The sequence below is a fragment of the Diospyros lotus genome, chromosome 2, assembly GCF_014633365.1.
Source record: "Diospyros lotus cultivar Yz01 chromosome 2, ASM1463336v1, whole genome shotgun sequence".
Lineage (NCBI taxonomy): Eukaryota > Viridiplantae > Streptophyta > Magnoliopsida > Ericales > Ebenaceae > Diospyros > Diospyros lotus.
The window spans coordinates 37,031,090-37,056,943 of NC_068339.1; the positions used below are offsets into that span (position 1 = coordinate 37,031,090).

Consider the following 25,854-nt stretch of genomic DNA (forward strand, 5'->3'; position numbering starts at 1 on the left):
AATATAAAATTATATTTTTCTATTTTGATGATATAAGAGTATATGAGCCTAAAATTCTCCAATTTAAGGAAAAATAGTTTCAAAAATTTCAAAACACCTTGATCAATCATGCTCGACTCATACAAAATATATTTTGGCAATTTCAAAAGACAAATATATAAAGTTTTCTAATTTAAAATATTTTTAAAAAATATTTTAAAAATTATCAATAAACCAAATTTACTGAAAATATATTTTACAAGATTATTTTTACTATAAATCAAAATACAAATTTCTCAACAACATACTGTAACACCCTGATTTTCTTTGGTAATCTAATTATCCAAATATTCGATCTAAAAAACCTAATTTAATTATTGTCATGTATTGGGAGTTAGTGATGGTTGCTCAGGAAATCAATGATTTTGTCCGAAAAGCTAGGTATGTCAATTCCTTATTTAAATTACTTCCAACAATTAATGTAAATATTATTTGAGAAAAATGTGGGGATGGTAAATTTTGAGTTAGTCTAAATGTAGTTGAAAATTCAAAGGATGTAGATGAGAGCTTGGTGGAAAAGTCTAGAGTCAAAAAGAGGAAATGGGAGGTGTGAAAAAGCACTAGGCGCTAGTCGGGCGCCCGACTGGGGCCTAGCGCCTAGGGCGCCTAGGCGGGGCCTAGGCGGCGACTTGAAAAATAGTGTTTTTTTTTTAAATTTTTTAATGCAATTTGATATCAAGTAAACCAAAGTTGGAATAATAAGTGAAATAATGAATTTAAACATTAAAAAACTTTAAAAACAAACTGTTGTAGATTAGTACTAAGGTTAAGATGACAAAAATAACAATAATACAACATAAACATTAAAACATATATGAAGAATCTAAGTAATATCTAGTTATCTTAGTGGATTTCTTCTTCTTCCTCTCCATATTCTTCTAGCACACGATCTTCATCAGACTCAAAATCAAATTCATGATGCTCTTGTTCATCTTCTTCTTCTGATTGAAAATCATCTTCATGAAGTTCTCTCATCCTAGAACTTCTTCGAGGTTGAAGCATGTCGTCTGCTCCAGAAGCTTCACCAACCATTTCCCAAGTGAGCCCCATACCAAGCTCAATTTCTTCATCATCTTCTCCATCAACGATCCATCCTTGTGCATTACTAGCATCACTAGCAAGTAGCACATCAACATTCCTCTCCTTCTCCCTTTTTTGCTTGTTCATCAGTTTTGCATTAAATTGGACAAAGACTAGATTGTTCAATCGATTAACATCTAGTCTATTTCTTTTCTTCGTATGTATCTACATGAAGAAAATGAAAGCAATATCAATAATTCAATATAAATGATAGATAACTAATTGATTAAAATATTGAAAACACTTTAAAATATGCACTAACCCCTTCAAAAGTACTCCAATTTCTTTCACAACCGGATGAACTACTAGTTAACGAGAGGATCCTTCTCGCCATTCGTTGCAAGTTTGGTGTTTGATTTCCATAAGTCATCCACCATTTAACTACATAGGTTAAACAAATTTGAAATTTATACACTAAACTAATATACGATAGAAACTAAAAAAAAAAAGTCCTAAGGATTAAAGGAAGGAATTTTATACCTGGGTTATAATTATCATCATTTGTTGCACACCCTTGAATTGCCCATGACTTTCCAAAAACTCCTTCTTTGCAAGTATATTTTGGCAACTCAACATTTAAAATATGCCCTTGCATGCGATCATCACCATAAAAAAACATCTCCACAGCATTAAAAAACTCATCCATCAGTTCATTATCAAATTGCATATCCATATCTTTGAACAAATAATATGGATTCAAAAGGTAAGCCGCAAAAGGCAATGGACTATCTAGCCTATCTTTCACTCTTGTATCAATAATTTCCATAATAGGCAAATAGTTCTTTTCAAGATTGTTTAGGGCCTCCTTAATATCCTTTTTTGCCTGATTAATCTCTCCATATAAAAAGCCCATAGAAGGCTTCTTATCTGCATCAACAATTCGAAGCACTTTCACCAAAGGTGCAAAAACCTTAAGACATATAGTCACACCATTCCAGAAAGCAATACTTAACACAGTTGCATAGGCTGCTTTCCCTTTAACAGTCTTTGACCACTTGCACTCCTCCCACTCAGAGCTAGTAAACATTGCCCTCAATTGGCTCTTTTTCTCCATTAAACTTTGTAGAGTAAGGAAAGAAGAAGCAAATCTAGTGACACCTGGTCTCACTATATCCCTCTTCTTTGTAAATGACCTCATTAAGGATAAGGTCTTATGATGTACATAAATAAAGATTGTCAAACTCTTGGCTTGATCAATGACTTTTTTGTACCTTGGCAGTTTTCCAATGCTTTCAAGCATTAAATTGATGGTGTGAGTAGCACATGATGTCCAAAAGATATTGGGTCTCTTCACCTTCAATAACTTTGCCGCTCCCATATTGTTGGCAGCATTGTCAGTTACCACTTGGACAACATTTTGTGGCCCAACTTGCTCAATGCATTTGTCCACATACTCAAAAATGAGTTCACTTGTATGTGCCTCCTCTGAAGATTCTTTAGAAGAAAGGAAAGCAGTACCGGCATTAGAATTAACACATAAGTTCATGATGCTCCTTCTTTTTCTATCACTCCAAGCATCTGTCATAATGGAGCACCCATTTCTTGCCCACTCTTCTTCATGCTTCTTTAACAAACCTTTCATCCTGTCAACTTTCCCCTTTAGCAACGTTTCCCTCAACTGGTATTGACTAGGAGGATTGAAGCCTGGCCCAAATTGACCAACTACCTCAACAAACAACTTGAAACTGTCATTATCAATGGCATTGAAAGGAATAGCGTGCTCATAGACCCACCTAGCACAATATTCACGAACTGTCTGTGTCCTCTCTTTAAAGAGTGCTTCATTGATATTTTGTTGTCTTTGTGTCATTTTTACACTTGAACCAGCTTCAGGGCTGATGGAGCTTGCAAATTTATCCATAGGGCCAAGTGTGCGGGGTGGGTTATTACTCCCTAATTCTTGCAATTCATCATCGCCATTCCCTTCCCCCTTTTCAGAAATATTGACTGTTGATCTCATCAGATCTTCTTCCTTTTTCTTATTCTTCTTTTTATTCCTTGCCTCCTCAATTGCATTCTTGCATTTGGCTCTATCATCTGGAGAAGCTTTTGGACATGCAGACACATTTCCAGAAATATGGCCAATGTGTTCTTTAACTCGGTAAACACCGCCAGACATCACCTTACTGCATAACTTGCATTTGACTTTGTCCATATTCTTGGGATCAATTAACATCTCATACTCCCACCCCACATCATTTGACTTCCTTTTAAGAATTGAGACGGTAGCGGACGATGCTTCCGTACTCCCCGTTCCAGACATCACTTAAACTGAACAAAATCAAATCTGAAAATCATGTGGAAGTCAAAATCAAATCTGAAAATCATGTGGAAGACAAAATCTGAAAATCAAATCTGAAAATCATTGCTAACAGCTTAACACAAATCTGAAAATCAAAACTAACAACCTAACACAGGAACTTAACATTGCTAATAGCCTAACACAAATCTGAAACTGAAAATCAAAATCATGTGGAAGATAAAATCTAAACATTGCTAGTGAAAGACATGGTTAATAAATCTGAAAATCATAGATGATGGTTAATAAATAGTTTTAAATACAATAATACATAGTACATACTGTTAGACTGTTAGCTTGAAGGCGGCGGATTGAGAGAGAAAGGGGCTCGGCGGTGGCAGAACACAGAGGAGGCGGTCGGCGGCGAGGGACGCGGTCGGCGGCCGGTGAGAGAGGCGGTGCGGTGGCCGGTGAGAGAGGCGACCAGAGAGGTTGCTCGGTGAGAGAGGTGGTGTGGTGAAAGAGGCGGCCAGACAGGTCGTCGTTCCAGCGAGCAGCAGCGGCGGGTCCGGCGACTGCGAGGAGGGGAGCAACCGGCGACGCACCAAGATGAGACAACGAGAGGCGAGAGAGAGAGGAGGGGGGGAAATCTGAAATGAAATGTAAACCCTAAAAACGATCTACGCGCTTAGCTGAAGAAAAGTGTGGGGGGCGGAGGCCGCCTAGGGCTGCGACTGGTGGCTAGGCGGCCGCCTAGGCACGCCTGGAACCGCCTAGTCGGGGGGCCGCCTAAATGGGCAGCCTCCCCCAAAAGCGCCGCGGCTGGCGGCCGCCCAGCCCGAGTTTTAGAACACTGCTATAAATCAAAATACAAATTTCTCAACAACATACTGTAACACCCTGATTTTCTTTGGTAATCTAATTATCCAAATATTCGATCTAAAAAACCTAATTTAATTATTGTCATGTATTGGGAGTTAGTGATGGTTGCTCAGGAAATCAATGATTTTGTCCGAAAAGCTAGGTATGTCAATTCCTTATTTAAATTACTTCCAACAATTAATGTAAATATTATTTGAGAAAAATGTGGGGATGGTAAATTTTGAGTTAGTCTAAATGTAGTTGAAAATTCAAAGGATGTAGATGAGAGCTTGGTGGAAAAGTCTAGAGTCAAAAAGAGGAAATGGGAGGTGTGAAAAAGTCAAGCAAGGAGAAGTTTGAAAAATCAAAATAGCCAAATGAGAGTGGAAAAAGTGAAGTTCTCGAGGCTTGGAAAGGCAAGTGAAGATGGCTTCTAAAAGCATAGAGTTGGTGAGAGTAGGAGTCAAAACTTAAGGGCTAAGGGAAGACCATCTAGAAGCATGGAGTAGGGGTAATGGTCTCATTTTAGAGGTAATCATAAGTGTAAAAAGGGGAAAGTTGTGTGGTGGAAAGAAATTAGCAAAAGTAAAGAAAATTAGTAGAAAAATTTAAAAAGGGAAAAAAAATCTCAAAATGGAAAGAAATGAAGCATTTGGCAAGGAGTCTCTCATGGGCCTCTTCCCTTCCAAGATCCAACCTTTCTTCTTCAATTCTTAAGCAAATCTCTTCCTTTCTAAAGGCTCTCAATCCATCAAGCATTAGAGAAAGGAGTAGACAAGGCAAGTTCCTTCTCTCCCTTCCATTTCTTTTAAGCATTAAAGTTTCTTTTGGGGATTTGGTTTGGGGGTTTTGAAGAGAGAAATGAGATATGTGTAAAGTTACCAATATGGGGGATTCAAGTGATGGTATGGGTTTTGGAAAGAAACTCAAGGTATTAAGGGTAAAAAGGGTTGTGGGTTGTGATTGTTAAATTCTAGGTTTTAAATCCTTTTGAAACCTTTGTTGTGAGCTAGTTGAGGTTTGTCTCACCCCCAATTTTTTTTCAAGGAATGGTGATTCTTGTCTAAGTAGAGCATGGTGAAAGATTTGGCCTCTTCCATGCTTGTTTCCTACTTCATTTTGGAGTCTTGTAGCTTGAATAGTCGACTTAGCCCAATTTTAGTCAACTAATTGTGTCTAGTCGACTTAAGAATGCTTTAGTCAACTTACCGTGAGTTGACTATCCAAAAATGCAGCCTTTGTTCAATCGACTAATCAATCCCCTGAAGTCCAATCCAAAAAACCAGTTCTTGGTCTAGTTGACTAAGCTAACTCGAGAGTCGACGAAACCTAACCTCTAGTCGACTCATCTACACCCTTAGTCGACTAATTTGGCAACAATTTAGGGAAATGTTCCGATTGACCCCAAATTTAATCTTATCATGATTCCAAGTTTTATCAACCTTTAAATAGGACAAAAGAAGAAATTTAGCCTTGCTTATCAAGAGAAAAAGTCTATGATACCATAAATGTAAACCTTTAATGAGGCATGACTTGAAATGTGTGGTATATGTGCATCACAGGCATGACACGGGGCAAACATAATGATATCTATATTGGGCATGCGTGAGCATTAATCACGAATTTGTAATTGTTACATGAGCATTTATATATGTGAGCATGAAAGTGATGCATTGCATGGCATGGAAAGTTATTGCGCGAGAGGCTAATGTTTCCACAGGATATTTCCCCCAAAACCAATAGGCTCATGTCTGACTGGGGTTTACGCTTTATGGGTGACGACCTGGGGGCGTGCCCATTGTGACAACCATGGGTGAGGTTCTGTGGGCCCTACGACTTGTTATTGTTTCGCAGATTGCAGATATTCAGAAACAGGCCGGTATGTATTATATCTATGTGGGCCGATTAGCCATATATGTTTACCAGCATGTGCTTGCATGACGTATGGTATGTTATAGCATGATGTATCATGAGTGGGTGAGTGGAACTTATGTAAATGGTTTATCCCGCATATATCGAATATCCCACCAAACATTTTTCATGTCGTATTTTCAACTATGTTCTTTTATTGCTTAATGTTTGCTGAGCCTTGGACTCATACTTGTATTCCTCACCATTCCAAGTAAACAGAAAGGGTTAGCTGGGAAGAATCCTAGTAGTGCGAATGGTTAGATGTGTGTCTCGGGACACTCTCAGGCCAAAAGATCGTGGGAGCAGATTCTAAGAAGTTCATGTATATTGTATATGCTTTTGCTTCCTTCATGGTGCATGTAATAGTAAAAAATGAGACTAATGTTTTGGCATGTAATGTAAATACTCTATGTATGTTTTGAAATCTTAAATGAAAGAGATTTGGATGGAATGGCATGTATGAATGGCAATTTCTTAGGTTCACGAATGTTTGTTTATATGGCTCTCAAATCTTTTATGGTTCCGCTAACACTCCCTCTCTTGGTTTTCTTGGCGAGTCGGGTAGGCTCGGGGGAGGGGTGTTACAAGTTGGTATCAAAGCAGGTTGAGAAGTGACCTCGCACACATAGGACCTTGGGTTGAGTTAGGGCTCGTGTCTTATGGTTAGATGTTAGAAATGCTAAGAATTATAGGTTATGGAATGGTGTCCTAATTATGTTGATTGGGCAAGACTATGAGTGCACGCCGAGGACAACCATGGACTAGGGGACGTGAGAGAGCTGCAGTTGTTCCCGATGCAGCATCTAAGATGGCATCAGACACGTCTGAGGGATCTAGTGGGGAGTTGCACCAAGGGATGGTCGAGCTGCAAGGCACCTTGGCAGGTATATTACAAGCGATAAATTGGTTAACTGTCAATCAGCCTAGGCAGGATCAGGCGTAACAAGGAGCTAGGGGTCTATGTTGCACGGAAACATCTCATAGGAGTCGTTTTCCCGTTTTCGAAACGTTTCCCGTTCCCGTTTCGGACCATATTTATGCCTTTTTTTTAGAAAAATGTATGTTTCCACATTTCCATTTCCCGTTGAAAACGTTTCCCGTTTCCGTTTCCATGCAACATAGTTAGGGGTAATGAAGGTTTTATGGCAGAACCAGCAAGGAATTTAATGGCCCAAGGGATGGGAAGTAATGACAATGGCTAGTTGTTGAAAAATTTCATAGCATTGACGCCACTTGAATTTCATGGCGGGCCAGATGTAATCGCTGCAGAGAATTAGATGCTTTCTATGGAAAAGCATCTTCGTTCCATGGGGTGTGGTGCAGATGTAACCACTGCAGAGAATTGAATCTAGTTCATGATCACCCATTCAATCACATGAACAATGATGCATTAAAATAGATAATTCGTATTCATGTAATATATGCCACTCTTCGAACCAATAACATCTCATGTTACATATTTTTGGTTCTGTCACACAATACAATCTCGTCGCATTCGAACATCCACCATTAATCGCAACCAGCCAAGTGACAATGTTCACAATTGTCGAAAGTTTTCAAGTAGCTTTAGAAAATGGTCGATCAATTTCTCAAAACAATCGATAGTTCTCCCACTGCAATCCAAACAGTCGATTGTCCTCAAAAAATTGTTAACTATTTTTAGTGGGTTTGCCAAGACCAGTCAATAGTTTCTAAAACAAGTCAACTCATTTTCTAGGTTTCCCAAAATTGTTAACCCATTTCAAAAATTATCGACTATTTCTCAGGGTGATGCACCAGAAACGATCAATAGTTCGAACAAACGATCAATAGTCTCTGCAAACTTGTAGAAAAATAGCAAGCAAATCCATGTCCGAAACAAGCAAGATATCACACAAATACACTACACAGGCAGAAAATACTGAGTCGAGCCTCTGATACCACTGTTAGAATGGACCAACACTTAGTGTATCAAGCAAATGAGTCACAGTGATTTTCAAAACATTTTCAAAAACACACATACATGAAGCATAAATGATACAAAATGACCCTTACAAGACATGGTATAAACAACCTTATGCAAAATGAAAGCATCAAAATGAAAAACTGAAGTAACTGTTACCTCACTCCATTGAGATGTTAACAGTTGCGCGCATGTGATCCACATGTGCATACTAGCATGTCCTAACTTATTGTGCCATAGCCAAGAAATTTTAGCAATTTCAATATTTGAAGGTGAGATGTCTAAATATACTACATATACAATTCCCATCCTGTTTCCCACCAATTTGGATTCATTTGATTTCAAGCATATTACTTCACATGTATTTGAACCAAAACATACTTAACCTTTATCACATAATTGACTTATACTAAGCAAATTATGCTTTAGACCTTCAACAAATAATACATTTTCTAACATTAAATTTGGAAAGGAAATTGTACCTACTGTCCGCCTATTTTATCCTGTAAGTAGACAGATCGTAACAAGTAATACAGTAATAAATAGAGTATTATTCTCACAAGGATTGGCTAATGATTCCTACTTTAACCACTCTCAACTTCAACGAAGCACACACAGTTAATAATGTTATTAACAGTTGGCATTTAAATAACTAAAACTAAATCACTAATTGGAAAAACACAAAAATAACTCTTAGTTTTGAAACTCAGAAATCGAAGTCGCTAGGGTTCATGAATCCACCATCGTTATTTATATGATTTAATCTTTCATTACTCGGATTTGCTTCCTCTTGTGTTGGGTTGAAAATTAATGATCCTATCATAACCAAAAGCCTCCCTCGATGGTCATTCAAATCTATGCCTATATATGATATTAATTATCTCTAATCAACCTACGAATATATAAGCATGCATTCATCCTCATTAATCATCTCATACGATTTCACAAGGCATAACGGTATCCCTACCTATTATCGAATCTTATGTTATTTATTACCATGTGCTAATTCATATTGAATCTCTCGAAAGTAATATAAATCACAAACACGCTTTAATGGTAGCCAAGCATCAAAACAAAATAAGAGTATAATAAACAATCAACCCAAACATAAAAAAAATACAGCAAAAACCAAATAAATTTGAATTAAACCAACAACGAACAAGGTTTCATCATTCACCCTAACTATAAAACACCCAGCCCAACAAGCTTTCCATCAATGGAGGAACCATAAAAATGAAAGTCATGATGTAGGATAGAAAAAAGAATAGAAAAATAAAACCAAAACTTGAGTTCTCCAAAAATCTTCTTCTTCCTCCTTCAAGCTTCACTTTGTCTCTAGCCAAAACATAGCTAATCCTCCAAGAATCAGCCTTTAAGTAGTCTTTTTTAGGTTTTCAAAGTCGTGCCCCTTGAAGAAGTCAATTCCCATTCGATTTGGAAGGAAACGGGCTCAAAACGATACTTTTACCAAGTTTTGTGCCCTGTCGCAGTCTTACCACAAAATGCTTCCCGTGATAAGACCATGAGCCACAGTAAGTAAATCCCACCACGGAATGCATTCTGCGACAGAACCGTGAGTCGTAGAATACTCTTGCAACCACAGCCCTACCACAATATGCATGTTGCAATAAGACTGCAAGTCCTTTCTTCTTGACTTCCCAACTCTTCAACTTTACGCTCGACTCTTTGTGGGTTCATCGACATCAATCTCGACTATACGTTCCATGCCTTCAATCCTGAGTTAGCTCCAAATATGCGCTAACATCGTCATTTTCGCTCCAAGTGCCTTCAAACACGCGATCTGTGCCTACATGGCTAAATATTTTCCTACTCGTGATATACACTCCACCCCCAAAACTTAGTCTTTTCACTCAAGCCCTAGGTACTCTAAGGGCGCTCTCAATCACTCTTTTCTTTCTTACTTAGGTTTTGTTAAGCCTAGCCAATAATAGTACTACCTTGGTCTGTGAAGATTCTCCCTTATTTTTAATACTTCGGCATACTAACATCCACCAGACAATCAAACCCACTAGTTCTCTCAATCCCAAAATTACAAATAACAGCACAATCTTTACTCATATTTTGAACTACAATTTGACGTGAAAGATGATGCAAGAGTATACTGTCAACCCTAGTTACTACTAAGCAGCTCAAAACCTAGGAGTAGATAATTTTTTTTTTTTTTTACAACATTTACATCTTATGTGCAAGACCTCACTCTATTAAGCTTTCTAAATGACCCTTATAGCGAGCTTTCAACCAATAACTCCCAAGTCAGATGACCACAGGGCACCAGGTTTCAAGATACCCCAACGGATTTAATCCCTCAAGTCACTAGGCTACAAAGAGAGGTATAAGATATATGCATGCTCAATTTTAATTTTGTGCACGAAAGAATAACACAAGGATTAGATCACTAGCCTCTAGTCATTGCCTAGCTTCCCTTAGTATGCCTAACACACTCCACACAAATTTTCAACATGCACGGAATCATCACATTTCTAAATAAATACTACCATAGCTTAGCCTTCCCCAAACTTCCCCCCTAGTTAGGCTAAGTGATTAAGTTTTGTTCACTCAATTGGTTAGAAGGCAAAAGTCTAACTAGCAACCTAATAAGTGTATTCAACCTATGCAATGAACCTCCTCACAATTGTGCTCAATATTAGTCTCACATGGATAAATAAGTAAGCAAAACAAAGTGAGTAGTATCATCGTCTTTACTCTATGAACCAAAAGAGTACCAAGTAAGTTTCGTCATTGCTGACAAGCCTATCCAACAAAACAACATCTTTTTTTTTATTATGATTATTATTTTTTTATATAGCATGCAAACAAGCCACACTAAGCACAACACACTAAAACGAACACTAGAAAGAAATAAACCTCCCCTAAAACTTAAACGAGACATTATCCCAATGGATCAAAGAAAAAGAAAAGGAACGAGTGTATCTGAGTGACATGGAAAGTGCGAGAGCAGGGAGAACTGCTCAATTGTTAACTGAAGGGGGTGGTGGCAGGTCTCGCGGCTGCATGAGCTGGGCGAATATGGTCATCATAGCCTCATGGTTGGAGCGAATGTCCGCTCGAAGTTCATCTAATCCCGCATGTAGGAGGTGGAATTGTCTAAACGTGTCTGCTCTATCTTGCTACAATAGGTTCTGAATGGCTTCTAGAGCAAGGCCAAAATTCACCCCTCCTATCGTCGTTAAGGTGGTAGCCGAACTGCAGGTTGCACCTCTGGCTCCATCATCTTCTCAACTTCATCTCCCTTGACTTCATCCCCTAAGCGTGCCACATACCGGTGTTAACCAATTTGAGTTTGGGACTAACGGATTGTGTCGAGGCCGATGGTGACGGGCTTTGTCTTATCAACTTCAGAGGAGGATAGCGGGACTCAAGCCTTCTTGCATAATACCGATATGAGATATGGGAAACATATCCACCGCTTATTGCCTTCGGTATGGGCCAATGCTAGGATTTCGTGAAAAAAACGCTCACCGAAATTCAAATTGTGCCACATGGCGAATGCGTAGAGCAAGTGCATCCGCGAATGACGAATCTTGATCATATGGGAGGAAGGGGGAATGTTGTAAGCAAGAATGTAGTAAAACACTTTGAGCTTAAGGTTCAGCTCATTATGCATCACTGTGTTGCTACGAGGCCACTGTGGCGGAATGTCTTCACTAAAGCAACAGCAAGCAACTTGGTTCCAATCCTCGATGTCCAGCATGTTTGTCCCTTCGACTACTTGATAATACTATTGTATCACTGCCGGGCTAAATGGTACCCACATCCCCCCGAACGTTAGTATGGAATGCATACTCGTCATCCTCTTCATCATCGACCTCAAGAATGTTTGGGTTGAAATTTTTCAAAAATTCATGCACCGCAATTAGATATACCTTGTGAGGCGTGGAACAAAATTTCATCCACTTCCTAGAATGTTTCAGTTCAGCGACGCCAGTGTATTCGATATTCAACAGGTCAACCTCCCTCTCTTTATGTAGAGTCCAAGTGGCGATTACGTCGGCTCGTTCCTCCACATGGGCAATGTGGTATATTTTGTATTGAGGTGGTGCGACATGTGCCTTTTTGAAAACACTGGAGCTCTCACCTATGGCCTTGCCCTTGCTAGCAATGTGCAGATTGCAAGTTTTGGGTGGCGTCTTAAAGCTTGGAAGTGTACCTAGCACAAATAGAAGGAGGAGACATTAGTTATGGGTATGAAAATCACAATGAGATAAAGTGAAAATAAGGCCTACAAATTGCCCCAGACAGAAACCAATCCATCCCCCAACTTATGGCGCTATATGAGTGCAAATGGTAGGTGTGGCATTTCATCGAACACCTAGCATGTATGTTATAGATAAACACATGAAATAGTGCATTGAATGTGTGAGAGATCCCAAAAACAAAAACCACAAACTCTATCATCCAACAATAAATAAAAACAACAATAAATAATACCAACAATACAAATAAAAAAATTCAAAATATAGAAAGTCATCATTGTTGAAATAAAAACAGTACTCCAAAAAAAAAAAAAAAACCTTACTTTCAATCCTAAAATATAAAAATTAAATAAAGTTTATTGCTAAAAACATCATCTTTGATCTTCATCCACTTGTTGATCCATAATTTCACTTGTTTCATAATTTCAATCTACCAAAAAAAAGTCATTAGAATAAATGAGAATTAAATTAATTTAAATTGAATAAAATATTTAATTAATAACTAAATGATATGTTTAACTTCATTAAAAGAAGTAAATGTATTCTCTTCACCTCTTCGTTCACGCCTTAACTCATCAATCAAAATTTTAAATTAATCATAAAATTCTTGTAGGTTGTTTATTTTGATTTGTTGGATTTGAATTTATTCTCTTAATTCACCATTTCACTTTTTAAATTCAATTTTTTCAACTTCTAAAAGAGTTTCTAGTCCAATTCTTTAGTTTTACTTAATTTCACCCCGTAACCAAATTCACAAACATATCTAAATTTTGGCTTCAAAACTTTTTTAAGAATTTGGCGTTCAGTCATCTCAATACCATCCTCCATTGCTTTCGCAGAAAGAACATTTATTTGCTCTTGTAAAAATAAAAATAGAAGTTAATTCAAGAATAAAAATTTATATAAATTAATAACTAAAATAATATGTCATTAAAAATTAATAAAATGAAGTTACTTGCATTGTTTTCTTAAACTTGTGGGTAGATTTAAGAACCATCATTTTCACGATATGTCTCAAAGTAAAACCTTATTTCAATAGGTTCGTCGATTTTGTCTTCTTGATTTTCTTTTATATTTTCTTCTAAATTCTCTTCCAAATTTTTCTCAATATGATCCTAGATTTTTTTTACATTTTTTTCTGAATTCTTTTCCAATATAGTAAAAATTTGAAAGAAAATTTAGACAAAAAAATCGAGAAGACAAAAACAATGAGCCTATTGAAAAAATGTTTTATTTTGAGACACATCATGAAAGTGATGGTACTTGAACCCACCCACATGCTCAAGAAAACAATGTAACTTTTTTATTTTATTAATTTTTAATGATATATTATTTCAACAATCTATATAATAAAATAGAATGATTTTTAAAAATGTTTAAAATACATTTTAATCCTACAACTAAAATAAATTTTGAATGTTAATCAATGACTGAGATCAAATACCAACATATTTCCCCCCCCCCCCCCCCCCCCCCCCAAAACCATCCCATCATCCCTCACTATCTCTCTCTCTCTCCCTCTCTCTCTCACAGACTACACCCACGCCATTGCCTCCCCTCCTTCCCCGTCGCCCCCAAACACACATACATATATACACATATATACGTGCATATATATATATACACATAAGTATATATACACACACATACGCATATACACACAGAAAAACGAAAGGAGAAGTAGGAGGAAAAAGAAGATGGGAAGGAAAAAAGAAAATAAAGAAAAACAAAAGAGAAAAAGAAAAAAAAATAAAGAAATAAAAGAAAATATAAAATATAGAAAAAAAAAAAAAAGGTTTCGACCGTGCATGAAGTGTGAAGAAGCAAGACGAAGAAGAAGATGAGAAGAAAAAAATAAAATAAAGAAAGGCAAAAAGGAAAAAAATATAAATATAAATATGAAAAAAAAAGGAAAAAAATAAGGGAAAATAGCCTTGTTGATGGATGGGTTTTGGCGCAAGGGAGACATGCAAAGAGGCGACGTGGGTGTGAGCATTTGCTGAATTTCTCCTTCGAATTGATTGATGTAAAAATAATTATTTTTAAATTATTTAAACCTTTGATTGGTGTTGTTTGAAAATTATTGATGGGTAAATTTTACAAATCGAGTCCCTTTCCGTTGTTTTTTTCTTATTGTGAAAATATTTTTAGATAAAATATTTTTAGAAAAATATTTTTAAATAAAATTTTTAAAGTTAGAAACATTAATCGGTATTTAAAGTTTAAAATAAAATTAAAAACATTATACTTATAATATTTTTAGATAAAATATTTAAAGTTAGAAATATTAATAGAAAGTAAAACAAAATAGATAAAATTACCTTAATCGATATTTAAAATTAGAAATATTACACTTATAATTTGTGTCTATTTATGTATGCCTGTTAATAAGATAAAATTATAATTATAATTTGTGTCTACTCAACCACTATAAAATAAAGAGTATCATAAACTATCAAATTTTTTTTAATTTTTTTAAAGAGTATCATTCTAAATATTCTAATTTTAAAAGTATTTAATACTTAATTTTTAAGTATTCTAAATATTAACAGTGTAAGTTTTGAAATATCATGTAAATTTTAAATAAAAAAAACACCAACAGTGTAAATTTTAATGTATAAGAATTTGACATTTAGAATTTGACATGGATGATCTAAAAGAAATAAAAATATCTTTTTTTTAAATCATTGATGATCAAATGCTATTTTTAGTGTAAAACTTTATTCAAAGTAAGAAGCTTAATTTAAAATTTAATATTTTTATCTTTAAGTGTTGAATCTTTAATATTTAAAAAAAATATGAAATTGGTTAATCTATCCTATTGAGTTACTTAAATATGCAAATATTCAAAAAGAATTTATTTTTTTTAATTCTATTTTTATTTTTTAATTTTTTTAAATTAAAATAATATAAAAATCAAAGAGTTCCTGATCATGCATTGTCGGAGAACCCAAGGTTCTCCAACACCGAGTCAGGGTCCCCCCTGTTGATGGTCGCGGCCATGGCAACCGGCGACGGCTGGTATGTATTATTTGATATTTAATTTTTAATTTAATTTATTCAGATTGTAAAGCACTTACTGATATACTTTACTATATAGATTTAATAAATTTTTTTATTATTATAAAACGTTAACAAGTATATAATAATTTTTATTTTTATTTTTTGTTCAATGTTACAATTTTTTTTTACTTGCTCTTATATTTTGATTTATAATATTAGTGAACATTATAAATCTTATATGTTTAAATTTTGTAGAGCGTTTAATACAAACAAAATTATTACAACATAATACATATAAATTATAACTATATTTTAATCTTAATATTATTTATACTGTGCCTTTAGACACGTGTATACGCTAGTTAATATTATAAAGTTTTATCCTTGAATTAACTTCTATTTTTATTTTTATAGGAACAAATGAATGTTTTTTCTACGAAAGTAGTGGATGATGGTATTGAGATAACTGGACGTCAAATTATTAAAAAAGTTTTGAAGCCAAAATTTGGATATGTTGAAGCTAAAATTTGGATATGTTCGTGGACTTGGTTATCGGGTGAAACAGGTAAAACTAGAGAATTAGACTAGAAGCTCTTTTAGAAGCTGTAAAGATTGAATTTAAAAAGTAAAATGATAAATTAAGAGAGCAAATACAAAGTCAACAAGTCAAAATAAACCGTGTACAAGAATGTTATGATCAACTTAAAATTTTGATTAATGAGTTTAAATGGTGAACAAAGAGGTGAAAAGAATACATCTACTTCTTTTAATGAAGGTAAATACATAATTTAGTTATTAATTAAGTATTTTATTCAATTCAAATTCATTTAATTCTAATTTATTCTAATGATTTTTTTTTTAGTAGCTTAAAATTATAAAAAAAAAATGAAATTATAGAACAAGTGGATGAAGATCAAAGAAGATGTTTTCAACAATAAACTTTATTTAATTTTTATGTTTTAGGATTGATAGTAGTTTTTTTTTTTTTTTTTTGAATACTATTTTTATTTAAACAATGATGACTTTTTATATTTTAAATTTTTTTATTTACATTGTTGGGATTATTTATTGAATTCAACATTGTTAACTTTATCATATTTCGAGCTTTTATTTAATTTTTAGTTTATATTAAAATTTGATTTGCATTTAAATTGTGATAGTTCATTATGATAATATTTTGAATATGATAAAAAAGATTAAAAAAATACTTAATACAATAATAAACAAGATCTGTCATATAAATAATTCCAATAACATGACTTTTAAGACTTAAAATATTTTAAATAAACCAAAAAAAAAATTCATTGCTTGTAATTATAATTATTATAATTATGAAAATAAAAAAATATTTTTTATCATTATTAGATTATTAAAAAATATTTTTTTATTTTAAAATTTTGACAAAATAAAAATGTCACAATTTTCGAAAATTTCATAATTTAAATATCTTTTGAAAAAAAATATATCACTTATAGAGTTATTGGTATAAATTTTGTTGTCACCACTGAGAATATAACAAAAATATTTATTACTCTTTGATAATTTTGACAAAAATATTTGTCATTTTTTATGATTTTGTGAAAAAATAATTTCACCATTATTAATATTTTCTTGCTAAAAAAATTGTCAATTTTACGAATTATTGACACAAATATTTTTATCCCTATTTAGACATTGACAAAAATATTTTATCACTATTCAAATTGTGAGAAAATAATTTAGTATCCGTTTTAATTTCTTACAAAATATTTTATGTCAAAAGATACACTTTTATCCTGATAAAACATAAGATTTGTATCTAAAATTTAATTTTATTATGACTAAATAATATTTATTGTGACAAATATATTTTTTATAATAAAATAATCTATCATAATAAGCTGGTTTAAGTGACAAAAACAAAATAATCTTTGTCATAATAATACTAACAAAAATTTATTTTACCACAATATACTTATTGAGACAAAGTTGTTGTGACTAGCATGATACCAGCCCGACTTCATCGGGTGTTATAATTTTTATAGTTGTTATGACATTAAAAAATATGTCAAAGGAAATGGACCAAGTATATAAAGACAGAAGGAATGCAAGCCGTCGCTACACTACAGGGAAGAATTTGGAGCATTCATGGAGATACCTCTTTCGAGGAGGAGAAAAGACAAAAAAATAAATCAAGAAGTGTGAGAAGAAGAGACAACTTGTAACACTCCACCCCAAGTGCTTGAGCAGGTTCCACCAGAGAAGTGGGGGATGAATAATGGGGGATCATTAAATCAGCTACTAGCCAGTCCCAAGGTTGACACGTGTAACAATTATGGAATGGTGGATGGACTAATCTAAGGGTGGACACGTAGCCCAATCTCAAGACTTCTACATGAAAGACAACAAGAGGGCATCTAAGTTCATCATGTGTCATCACATCGCTCTCTGAACACCAAGAGCATGATCCTCAAGATGGCCCACCGATATAGGCTTGGCACCACTCCTAAACCATATCCGAGGGTCACATCCCAATTAAAAGTCCCGTTGGAAATTGCACTCAGGCCATCTCAAATCAGGCTATATAAGCTCTAAATTCCTCAAAGGTAAACAAGCTTTAGAATCTTACTCTACTCACTACTTTGTTAATTTACTACTTTGTTAATTTTGTTCGTCTCCTTCAATATTGAACTCTAACTTGATCGTTAGATTCTATCCGGAGAGATAAAAGCCCCGTGCTTGCAAGGAGTTGGCAGGCGGTGTATTGGGTCCCAAACCCCTTACACCATCACTCACCTAACTCAACATGAGTTGGAAAGCTTTTTGAGGTTACCAAACAACATTATTGTGTTTGCCATCTAACTGAACTCAACTTGGATGGGAACTCAAAGCCAAAAACACCCAAGTACATCCATAGTTGTCAAAGGCACAATGCACAAGGGCATAGCTATATAAGGCACGCCTCATGCTTCTTATATAAGAGTGACAAGACCAAGAACTCATTAGGTACTCTATTCTTTCATCCGAACTATTCTATATGATTTGTCATTGTAGAATTAGTTTATTGTCGATATGAGTATACAAATGTCTAGATTGGCCAGAGGCAAGGCTACCAATGGTCACTAGATGACTATCAAAGCTTTCACGGGCAAGTGAATAGCTCGTATGAGTGGGCACATAAGCATCATGTTCGACCACCTCTTTTCATTGGCTGCCTCGTTAGAGGTAGGCAACCGGCCTTCGACTACCTATTTTGTAATTTATGTTTTTTTTTTTTGTGTGTGTGTTTTTTAATGCTTTCATTGATTGATTGCATATGCCATTTTGTAACTTATTTATTTATTTATTTTGATTAACTTCTATGACTTCCAACTATCTATTTGTTATTTTTCTCAAGAGCCTCCTATTACCCATTTCTTTTTTCATTTCTTTGTTTTTGTAACTTTTTTCCTGTTTCAAAATTTTGTTTTTTTTCTCTTATAGTCTTTATAATTTGTTATTTAGGTCTTTATTTATTTGCATTTACCTCTTAATAAGTATATATTGAAAGCAATGGTGTATAAGTATTTTATATATAGTTTAAATACATGTATGACTCGTATCCCAAGCGCTCACGCCTTGGCTACAAGCACCTTTGCACCTCAATGTACCTTTGTGAGTTGGACAACTTCAAGTAGGTTGAAAACTGAATGCGTAATATATGTTATTGTGAAACTTAGGGATAAAATCATTCTAAAAAAAAAAAAACAATTTCAATTTCTTAGATCAATTGTTCAAAAAAAAAAATGAGATTTTGAATAATGTTATTCATAGAATCAAGGTGAGATGGTTGAAGTAGAGAAGTGCATTAGCATCTTACGTGATTGTAAAATGCCTTTCAAGTTAAAAAGGAAAGTATTAGCATACAACAAGACCACCTTTATTTTATGGATTTAAATGTTGGGTAATTAAGCCCCAACACATCTAAAGTAAGAGTGTAGCTGAAATGAGAACGGTGTAGTGGATGTATGGCCATACCAGAAAAGACAAAAAATAAATCGAGATTATACATAAAATATAGTTGGATAAATATAAGATAAGGGAGTGACAATTAAGAAGGTTTAGACATGTAAAAATAAGACCAATAGAAACACCTATAAGGTGAGTGGATGCAATAAAGGAAATTTGTAATAGAAGAGGTCCAAGGAAGGCCAAAGAAAACTCGATGGCAAACTCTTCTACACATGATATAGGATATAACGGCTTTAAACAAGATATGGCTATGGATAGAGCTGAGTGAACATCTAGAATTCATATATCTGACCTCACCTAGCGGGATTAAACTTGTGATTGTTCTTGTTGTTGTTGTTGTTGGCTGACTAGAGTGCAAAGAAATTGGTGCCCAATTCAATTTACACCATCTTAGGCAATCCAACTTATTACGCTGTCACTCTCACTGTAACAGAGGACAATCTGCTATTCATCCAACTGAGAATCCCCTATATGTCAATTACATGATAGCATTAGTCCCTCACATAACCATTCAGTTAATCTCCTCCCTCATTTTGTGATGTTGCCAAGATTTAACTACTGTTTCATTCCACAAACCAAAATTTAGCTCCATATTTGCAACCTCTCTAAAATAAAGGTCAAATTATTGAAGCCATACTCAGTTGCACAAGCCTGCAATGCTTCCTACCTGGACACTTTGGTCAATCAAACAGCTGATACTTGGGTAAAAATCTTCAACAAACTCCATACCAAAGTACTTTTTTTTTTTTTTTTCTTTAATTCCTTGATGCCCAAAAATGCCTAAAAAGGGTCCATAACAAGAAAGTATGCCAGGAAAAAGTCATATCAAAAAGAATTCTCAATATCATAGTAGCTCAACTCCATGCTTAAGCTGTCTAAAAAAGCCCAAAATGACTCCAAGAGATCTCATGTACACAAAAGTAAGAACAGTGCAACACAGTTCTCTTCAACTTTAAAATCAAGAAATTGGAATCAAATAAACGTGCATCAATTTTTCTGACTCTACAGACACCACATAGAACATAATGACACTACATTCCAACAATCCACTATGTCCCCGCCAGTCTCCAACATCCTCCTAAAATATCGTGATTTGTCACTCAATACAGATCAGAAGAAATTATTTTCACTTGAATTATTCACCCCAGAACTTCAATTCCATCCTACAACAGCAGCATTATCCATGTCAGAAATGCCTGGACCAGACTTAAGCTAATATAGGTATTTCATAAGTTGATCAAAGTGAATGAGACACAATTTGGGGCTTTTCAAAAGACACTGCTCTTGTTAGCCAAACCAAAATCACCTACAAAATTAATCATAACGTGCTATTCTCTTTCATGATTCAAATCCAATTGAGAGGATTGTTAATTTTTAATCCTCCACAGCAATACTTTCCCAACTTTTCATAAATTGTCTTCATAACTTCCTATTACCCCTAAAAGATCTTCACAAACACTTTTTTTAGGTAGTGAATGAAGCAAAAGAAAGAAAAAGAAGAAATTGAGCAAAGTGAAATGCATAAAGGATGAAAAGAAAAAGTATTAGCAAATAAGGGGGCAAGAAGAGATGGAAGGAGTATTTCTTGAAGCTATCCAGTGGAGGTAGAGAAACAAGTGTATAAATGTATAAATCCAGGAATACAGGAATTACATGTTTTATAAATGTATAAATCCAAATGAAATAAAGCAAGCATTGAAAAAGATGAAGAATCATAGTTGTCAAAAGCGCACCTGACCCAAGGCTCAATTGAGGCTGGCTCACTCTATGAGGCACGTGTCTCAGCTTAAGGAGCACAGGGCACGCCTTTTGCGCCTTGTCATAAGTTTTTGCTTTTATTTTTTATTGAACTTGTTAAAATCTAACTAGTAATATCTAGGAAAAAAATTACAATAATTTGAGAAAAGGCTCGCACCAACACCTTATGCCTCTCACCTAGGCTCCAAGTACAATTGCACCTCTATGCACCTTGAATAGTAAAATAGTTGGATCGAATATTGATAGATGCACAAAAATCCACAGGAGAAGAGGGCATTTTGTAGTTAATGGAATTATTTAATGTGATCCTTAAATCAAAAAGTATTAGTATGGACTAGATGGACCTTCGTTCACACTTGCACCTATATGGCTATATCCCTTTCTAATACCATACTTGTACCCACCAAGTAATATATTTAGTCTCCCAACCTTGTCCCAATTGGGTAATGGATATCCATTTGATTCCCATAAATTAGTTCCCTATCCCCCTTCTCATCGAATAACAAATATCCATTAGATAGCTGTATTCATGCAATTTAAATTTAAAAAAAAATCTATTAATTCATTTCTGGTCTCAAATTCTCAATTAAAATTTGGAGTTATTGAGATTAAGGTCGTTGTTGAATGTTAAAATTTTTGTTTGGCACCTAAAGTTAAATCCCAACTACGAGCTGCCCAACAAAAGTGTGGGCCTGGTCAACTATCTCACAAGCAGCCTTACATTAGATAAGTTGATTGGGACTAGCCTTATGTGTGTAGCACACCAACATTATAAAAAAGGTGAACCTAGTGCATGAAGCTCTTGTCTTACAGGCTCTAGGCAAGGTCATTTGTACCCAACCTTACTCTTAGCTAACAAATAGGTTGTTTCATAATATGAAGCTATGACCTCCAAGTCACAATGGAGCAACTACCATTGCGCCAAGGCTCAACTTCAATGCACCAACATCCTACTAAACAATATATAAATTGATTAATATATGGGGGTCAGGGATGAGTTAGGGGCTTCATACCTATATCCGTGTGGGTATTCTTGTTCTATCCATACCTACCTTGTTGAGAAAGTTTTTAGTTTAATTCCCACCCTAAATGGATTGAATTTTTCAGATACCCATTGGATCAGATAAAAATTGTCATCCCAAAAAGAATGTTGAATGAATGGGGGGAAAAGCATTTTACTGCCTATTTACAATAATAAAAGAGATGTTCAAAGTTGTAGAAATCATAAAGGAATCAAATTAATGAGGCACGTTATAAAAATTTATCAAGTAATGACTAAGAAGAGAAACTGAGGTGTCTGGAAATCAATAGTCCCAAGTCCCAGATAGAATAAGTTTGCCCAAGTCCAAAGGGAAAGATGTCATATTAGTGGTGGTGAATAGATTAAGTTTGCATACTTCTTGAGTCTGGCCCATCCTTTCACAGCTCAAGAAGTAGCCTGTTTATTGCCAGATTCTGTTGTCAAAATCCATGGTCTGCCACCATCCATAGTCCCAGATAGAGACAAAATCTTTACCAACAATTTTTGGCAGGAGTTGTTTCGAAATTTGGGGGTGAAACTACACATGTCAACTGCTTATCATCCTATAACTGATGGGCAGACAAAAAGGGTGAATCAATACCTGGAAAACTAAGTCAGATGCATTTGTTTTTCCAGGCCGAAGAGCTGGAATAAGTGGCTGTCTCTAGCTCAGTGATGGTATAATTCAAGCTTCCATAGTTCACTAAAGAGAGCCCCCTTTGAGGCCTTGTTTGGGTATAAACCCCCACTATCGCCTGCTGTAATGCAGCCCCCAATACTGGAAGGGCAATGGATTATTATTTGCAGCAACAGCAGGAGGTGCTGCAGGTGATTAAAAAGGAGTTGGCCATAGCCCAAAATTGGATGAAACAACTTTTGACATGCATAGGTATGGAATCGAATTGAATATATTGATCATTACAAAAAAATTTAATTAAGATATTGCATGAAAGTATGCTTTCTTCTATTCTCCTTTAAGAATGGATGAATTTTTTATCAGATGAAATCAAAGAAAAAGAATGATTTTTATCTACCTTACTTTCTTTGTTTTTACTTATATCAATAACTCAATCAAAAATATAGGAAGCTGGTCATTGGAAAAGCCTTTTCACCAAGATCTTTTAAAACTTGACTAGCACATGTTTTCCCTTTTAAAATGTAACTTATTTCAATTTACAATGCAACATTATGTCACATTCCTAGGGTTGAGACTGGAATTAGGGGGGAAATCGAAACGAGAGAATTGAAAGGAGGGAGAGAAATTAGCAAAAAGGGAGAGAAAAATCAGAGAGAATCAAGAGAGGGATAGAGAGAATTAGAAGGAAAGGATTTGAATATCATTTCACATAATATCCCATCCTCTTACAAGTAGTCTTTTTATAGGCATAGCTGGCTGCTAACTGAATTCATAACAGCACCCATGGGCTCCTAACAGATTACAAAATATCTCCTAACAAACTATTGTAACCCTATTACAGTATTGCTCCTAGGTTCATGACACATTGATGCATCCAACACAATCAACTTCTACATTAACCCTTTCTGTTTATCCTTGTATTCTTCATGTGTATTTTCTCTCTACACTTTTTATTTGTATGAAATAAAAAATAATCATGCACCCAATATCTCAACTGGAGTAAGACTTTTCCCAACTACAGTGGGCACAACTACTCCTAAAGGATTGTGCTTTCAAATTCTATTTTAGCCCACGGCTCCAAAAAACAGCCTTGTACATTTGCAGTTTGCTCTTTTATTGTTTTGGCCAAACAGTAGACATGCAAACAAGAAACTTTTTTTTCCTGTTTGTTTTCATCTTTTGTTGTCTTTACCTTCTAGAATAAAAAATTTGCACATGTCACACCAAGCTACCATATCCCGCATCATGTTGATTTCAAAATCCAAAGATTCTAAACGGAAATCAAAATTCTTCTTTCACCCATCATTTTCCCAGTTCAAACAATCCATATTACACATCCATGTGCTACTCAATTTCACCTATTAGTACAAGATCTAGTAAACAAATAGTAAGACAAGCATCTTCTCCTCATATACCTTTTTCATTTTGAAAATTATCTTGTTCCTAAAGACGACCATATGTTCAGTTGCACCATCATTCACAACTTTGTACTTAGCATTTCATATTTGCTTTTAAATTCTTAGTTTCTTAAAATTAGACATCATTGGCTATTTAATAATTTACCTTCATTTCAAATGTTTCTACATTATAGATGCAGACAGTCTCACACAAATGCCTATACTGCTCTCAATCATGGGTCAGAATCCCTTATCCTCACTTCAATTTAATTAACTGATGGGCTAGATCACCACGAGAATGATTCCTAAAGTAGGCTAACTCTCAAGCGGGCACCGAGTGCATGATGTCATCATAAATAGTGTATTTTATGAACTAGAGTTACAAATATATTGACCCCAGTTGATTAAGAAAAGAAACAATGACCAATTAGCTTATTTGAAACGCACAGCAGCGATTAGCACACAAAAGGAATATAAACATAAACCATGATAATATATCATTAGGCTTAATGATTTGGACTGGTTGCACAGACCAATCATTTTCCCCTAAAAATCGCAAAGGATTCTATGCTAAAAACTCACACTTCTACAAAAATCCAGACTAATCAGTAGTAAGTAGTAAACACAAAGCTGTCTCGAACAGGCTCAAAACGTCTGCCTATACACTTCTCCAATTATTATGCCCACAAAAGAAACCACATGATTCAAGTGAAAACAAAGAAAAATGTTTAAAAAAAAAAAAAAAAGAGCACATTAGCACATTACTGGCCAAAGAAACAGTTATTCAGTTATAAACAATTTACCTTCATTGATTACGAACTCCTCGAACTCGTCATCGTCTTCGAAAAGGTCGATTTGGGGCTTTTCAGTCGCTTCCTTGGATTCAGTTGTCATCCCCAATCTCTCACCAACCTGCGTAGGATGAACAGAGAGAGAGAGAGAGAGATTAAGAAGCAAATAGCTTCTAGAACCTAAATATGGAGACTACAAGCCTAAACTTCGCAGAGTCGAGCCTGCAAACATATATCTATCTATTTATTGTATCGTCAATTCAACCTACAAGTAAGAGAGAAATCAGTAGAACCTTGGTCCTAAATGGATTTACGGCGAGCGTTAGATGAAGAAAGTTTAAAGTTTCTGGAAGAGATCGGTCGCAACTCCAACGCAATGGCGATTGCAGAAGCGACATTTTTTGGGTTTTTATTTCTTGCGTGTTTATTTTAGGAATAATTACAGTTGGCGCCCCTTGCCTTCTCCACCACCACCACCACCACCCCCCGGCCCGACCCCTCTATATGGCCCGAACCTGTCCTGGCCCGTTTGAACAATGATAGGCCGGGCCATAGCCTGGCCCATCCCGAGCTGGGCCGAGCTGCCCGACCCTTTTGACATCTCTAGAGGCGACCTTACTTGCAGACCTTTTTTGGTTACGCGAGTAGGCATAAACCCCTTGCATAAGTACTTTGTGGCGCACGTATGCCCTTGATCTATTGAGCATGTCGCTAACAACCTCACACAGATGCTTGTCGTGTGTACCCTTCGGCGCATGCCCACGCTTGAAGCTACCGATTAGCGAGCTGAGGTCGTGCGCTTTAGAGTATCGCCTACCCTGCGGTAGCCGTGTAATGGTGCCTTCTCCCGATGACCACACAGTCTTTCCTCCTGTAGGGTTCGTAACCGTTAACCCCCAACACTTAGAATTTGGACTTAGGTTTCTAATCCAACCATACCTCATAGATAT

At 35.3% G+C, this 25,854-nt stretch overlaps 1 protein-coding gene across 2 annotated transcripts; it reads right to left on the reverse strand.

Annotated features, from left to right (window-relative positions):
* Positions 1 to 798: 798 nt before the first annotated feature.
* On the reverse strand, positions 799 to 25,315 carry LOC127794391 (uncharacterized). Of its 2 annotated transcripts, XM_052325428.1 has the most exons (6): positions 25,198 to 25,315; positions 24,917 to 25,025; positions 1,600 to 12,261; positions 1,382 to 1,500; positions 1,109 to 1,284; positions 799 to 1,010 (listed from the first exon to the last, which is right to left on the reverse strand). In XM_052325428.1, the coding sequence occupies exons 3-6, from the start codon at positions 3,380 to 3,382 to the stop codon at positions 998 to 1,000; spliced, it is 2,091 nt and encodes a 696-aa protein (XP_052181388.1). In that variant the 5' UTR covers positions 3,383 to 12,261; positions 24,917 to 25,025; positions 25,198 to 25,315; the 3' UTR covers positions 799 to 997. The 2 variants fall into 2 exon arrangements, 1 of the variants encoding a protein (XP_052181388.1); XR_008021653.1 differs by lacking the exons at positions 799 to 1,010; positions 1,109 to 1,284; positions 1,382 to 1,500; positions 1,600 to 12,261 and adding an exon at positions 16,244 to 20,463.
* Between the last annotated feature and the right edge of the window lie 539 nt (positions 25,316 to 25,854).

Bases quoted from the DNA above. Each gene is read 5' to 3' on its own strand.
- LOC127794391 (XM_052325428.1), bottom strand. From the start codon at position 3,382: ATGTCTGGAACGGGGAGTACGGAAGCATCGTCCGCTACCGTCTCAATT. The intron at 1,501-1,599 runs GTATAAAATTCC...TAACCTATGTAG, and splicing joins TGATGATAATTATAACCCAG to TTAAATGGTGGATGACTTAT. The intron at 1,285-1,381 runs GTTAGTGCATAT...TTCTTCATGTAG, and splicing joins ATTGGAGTACTTTTGAAGGG to ATACATACGAAGAAAAGAAA.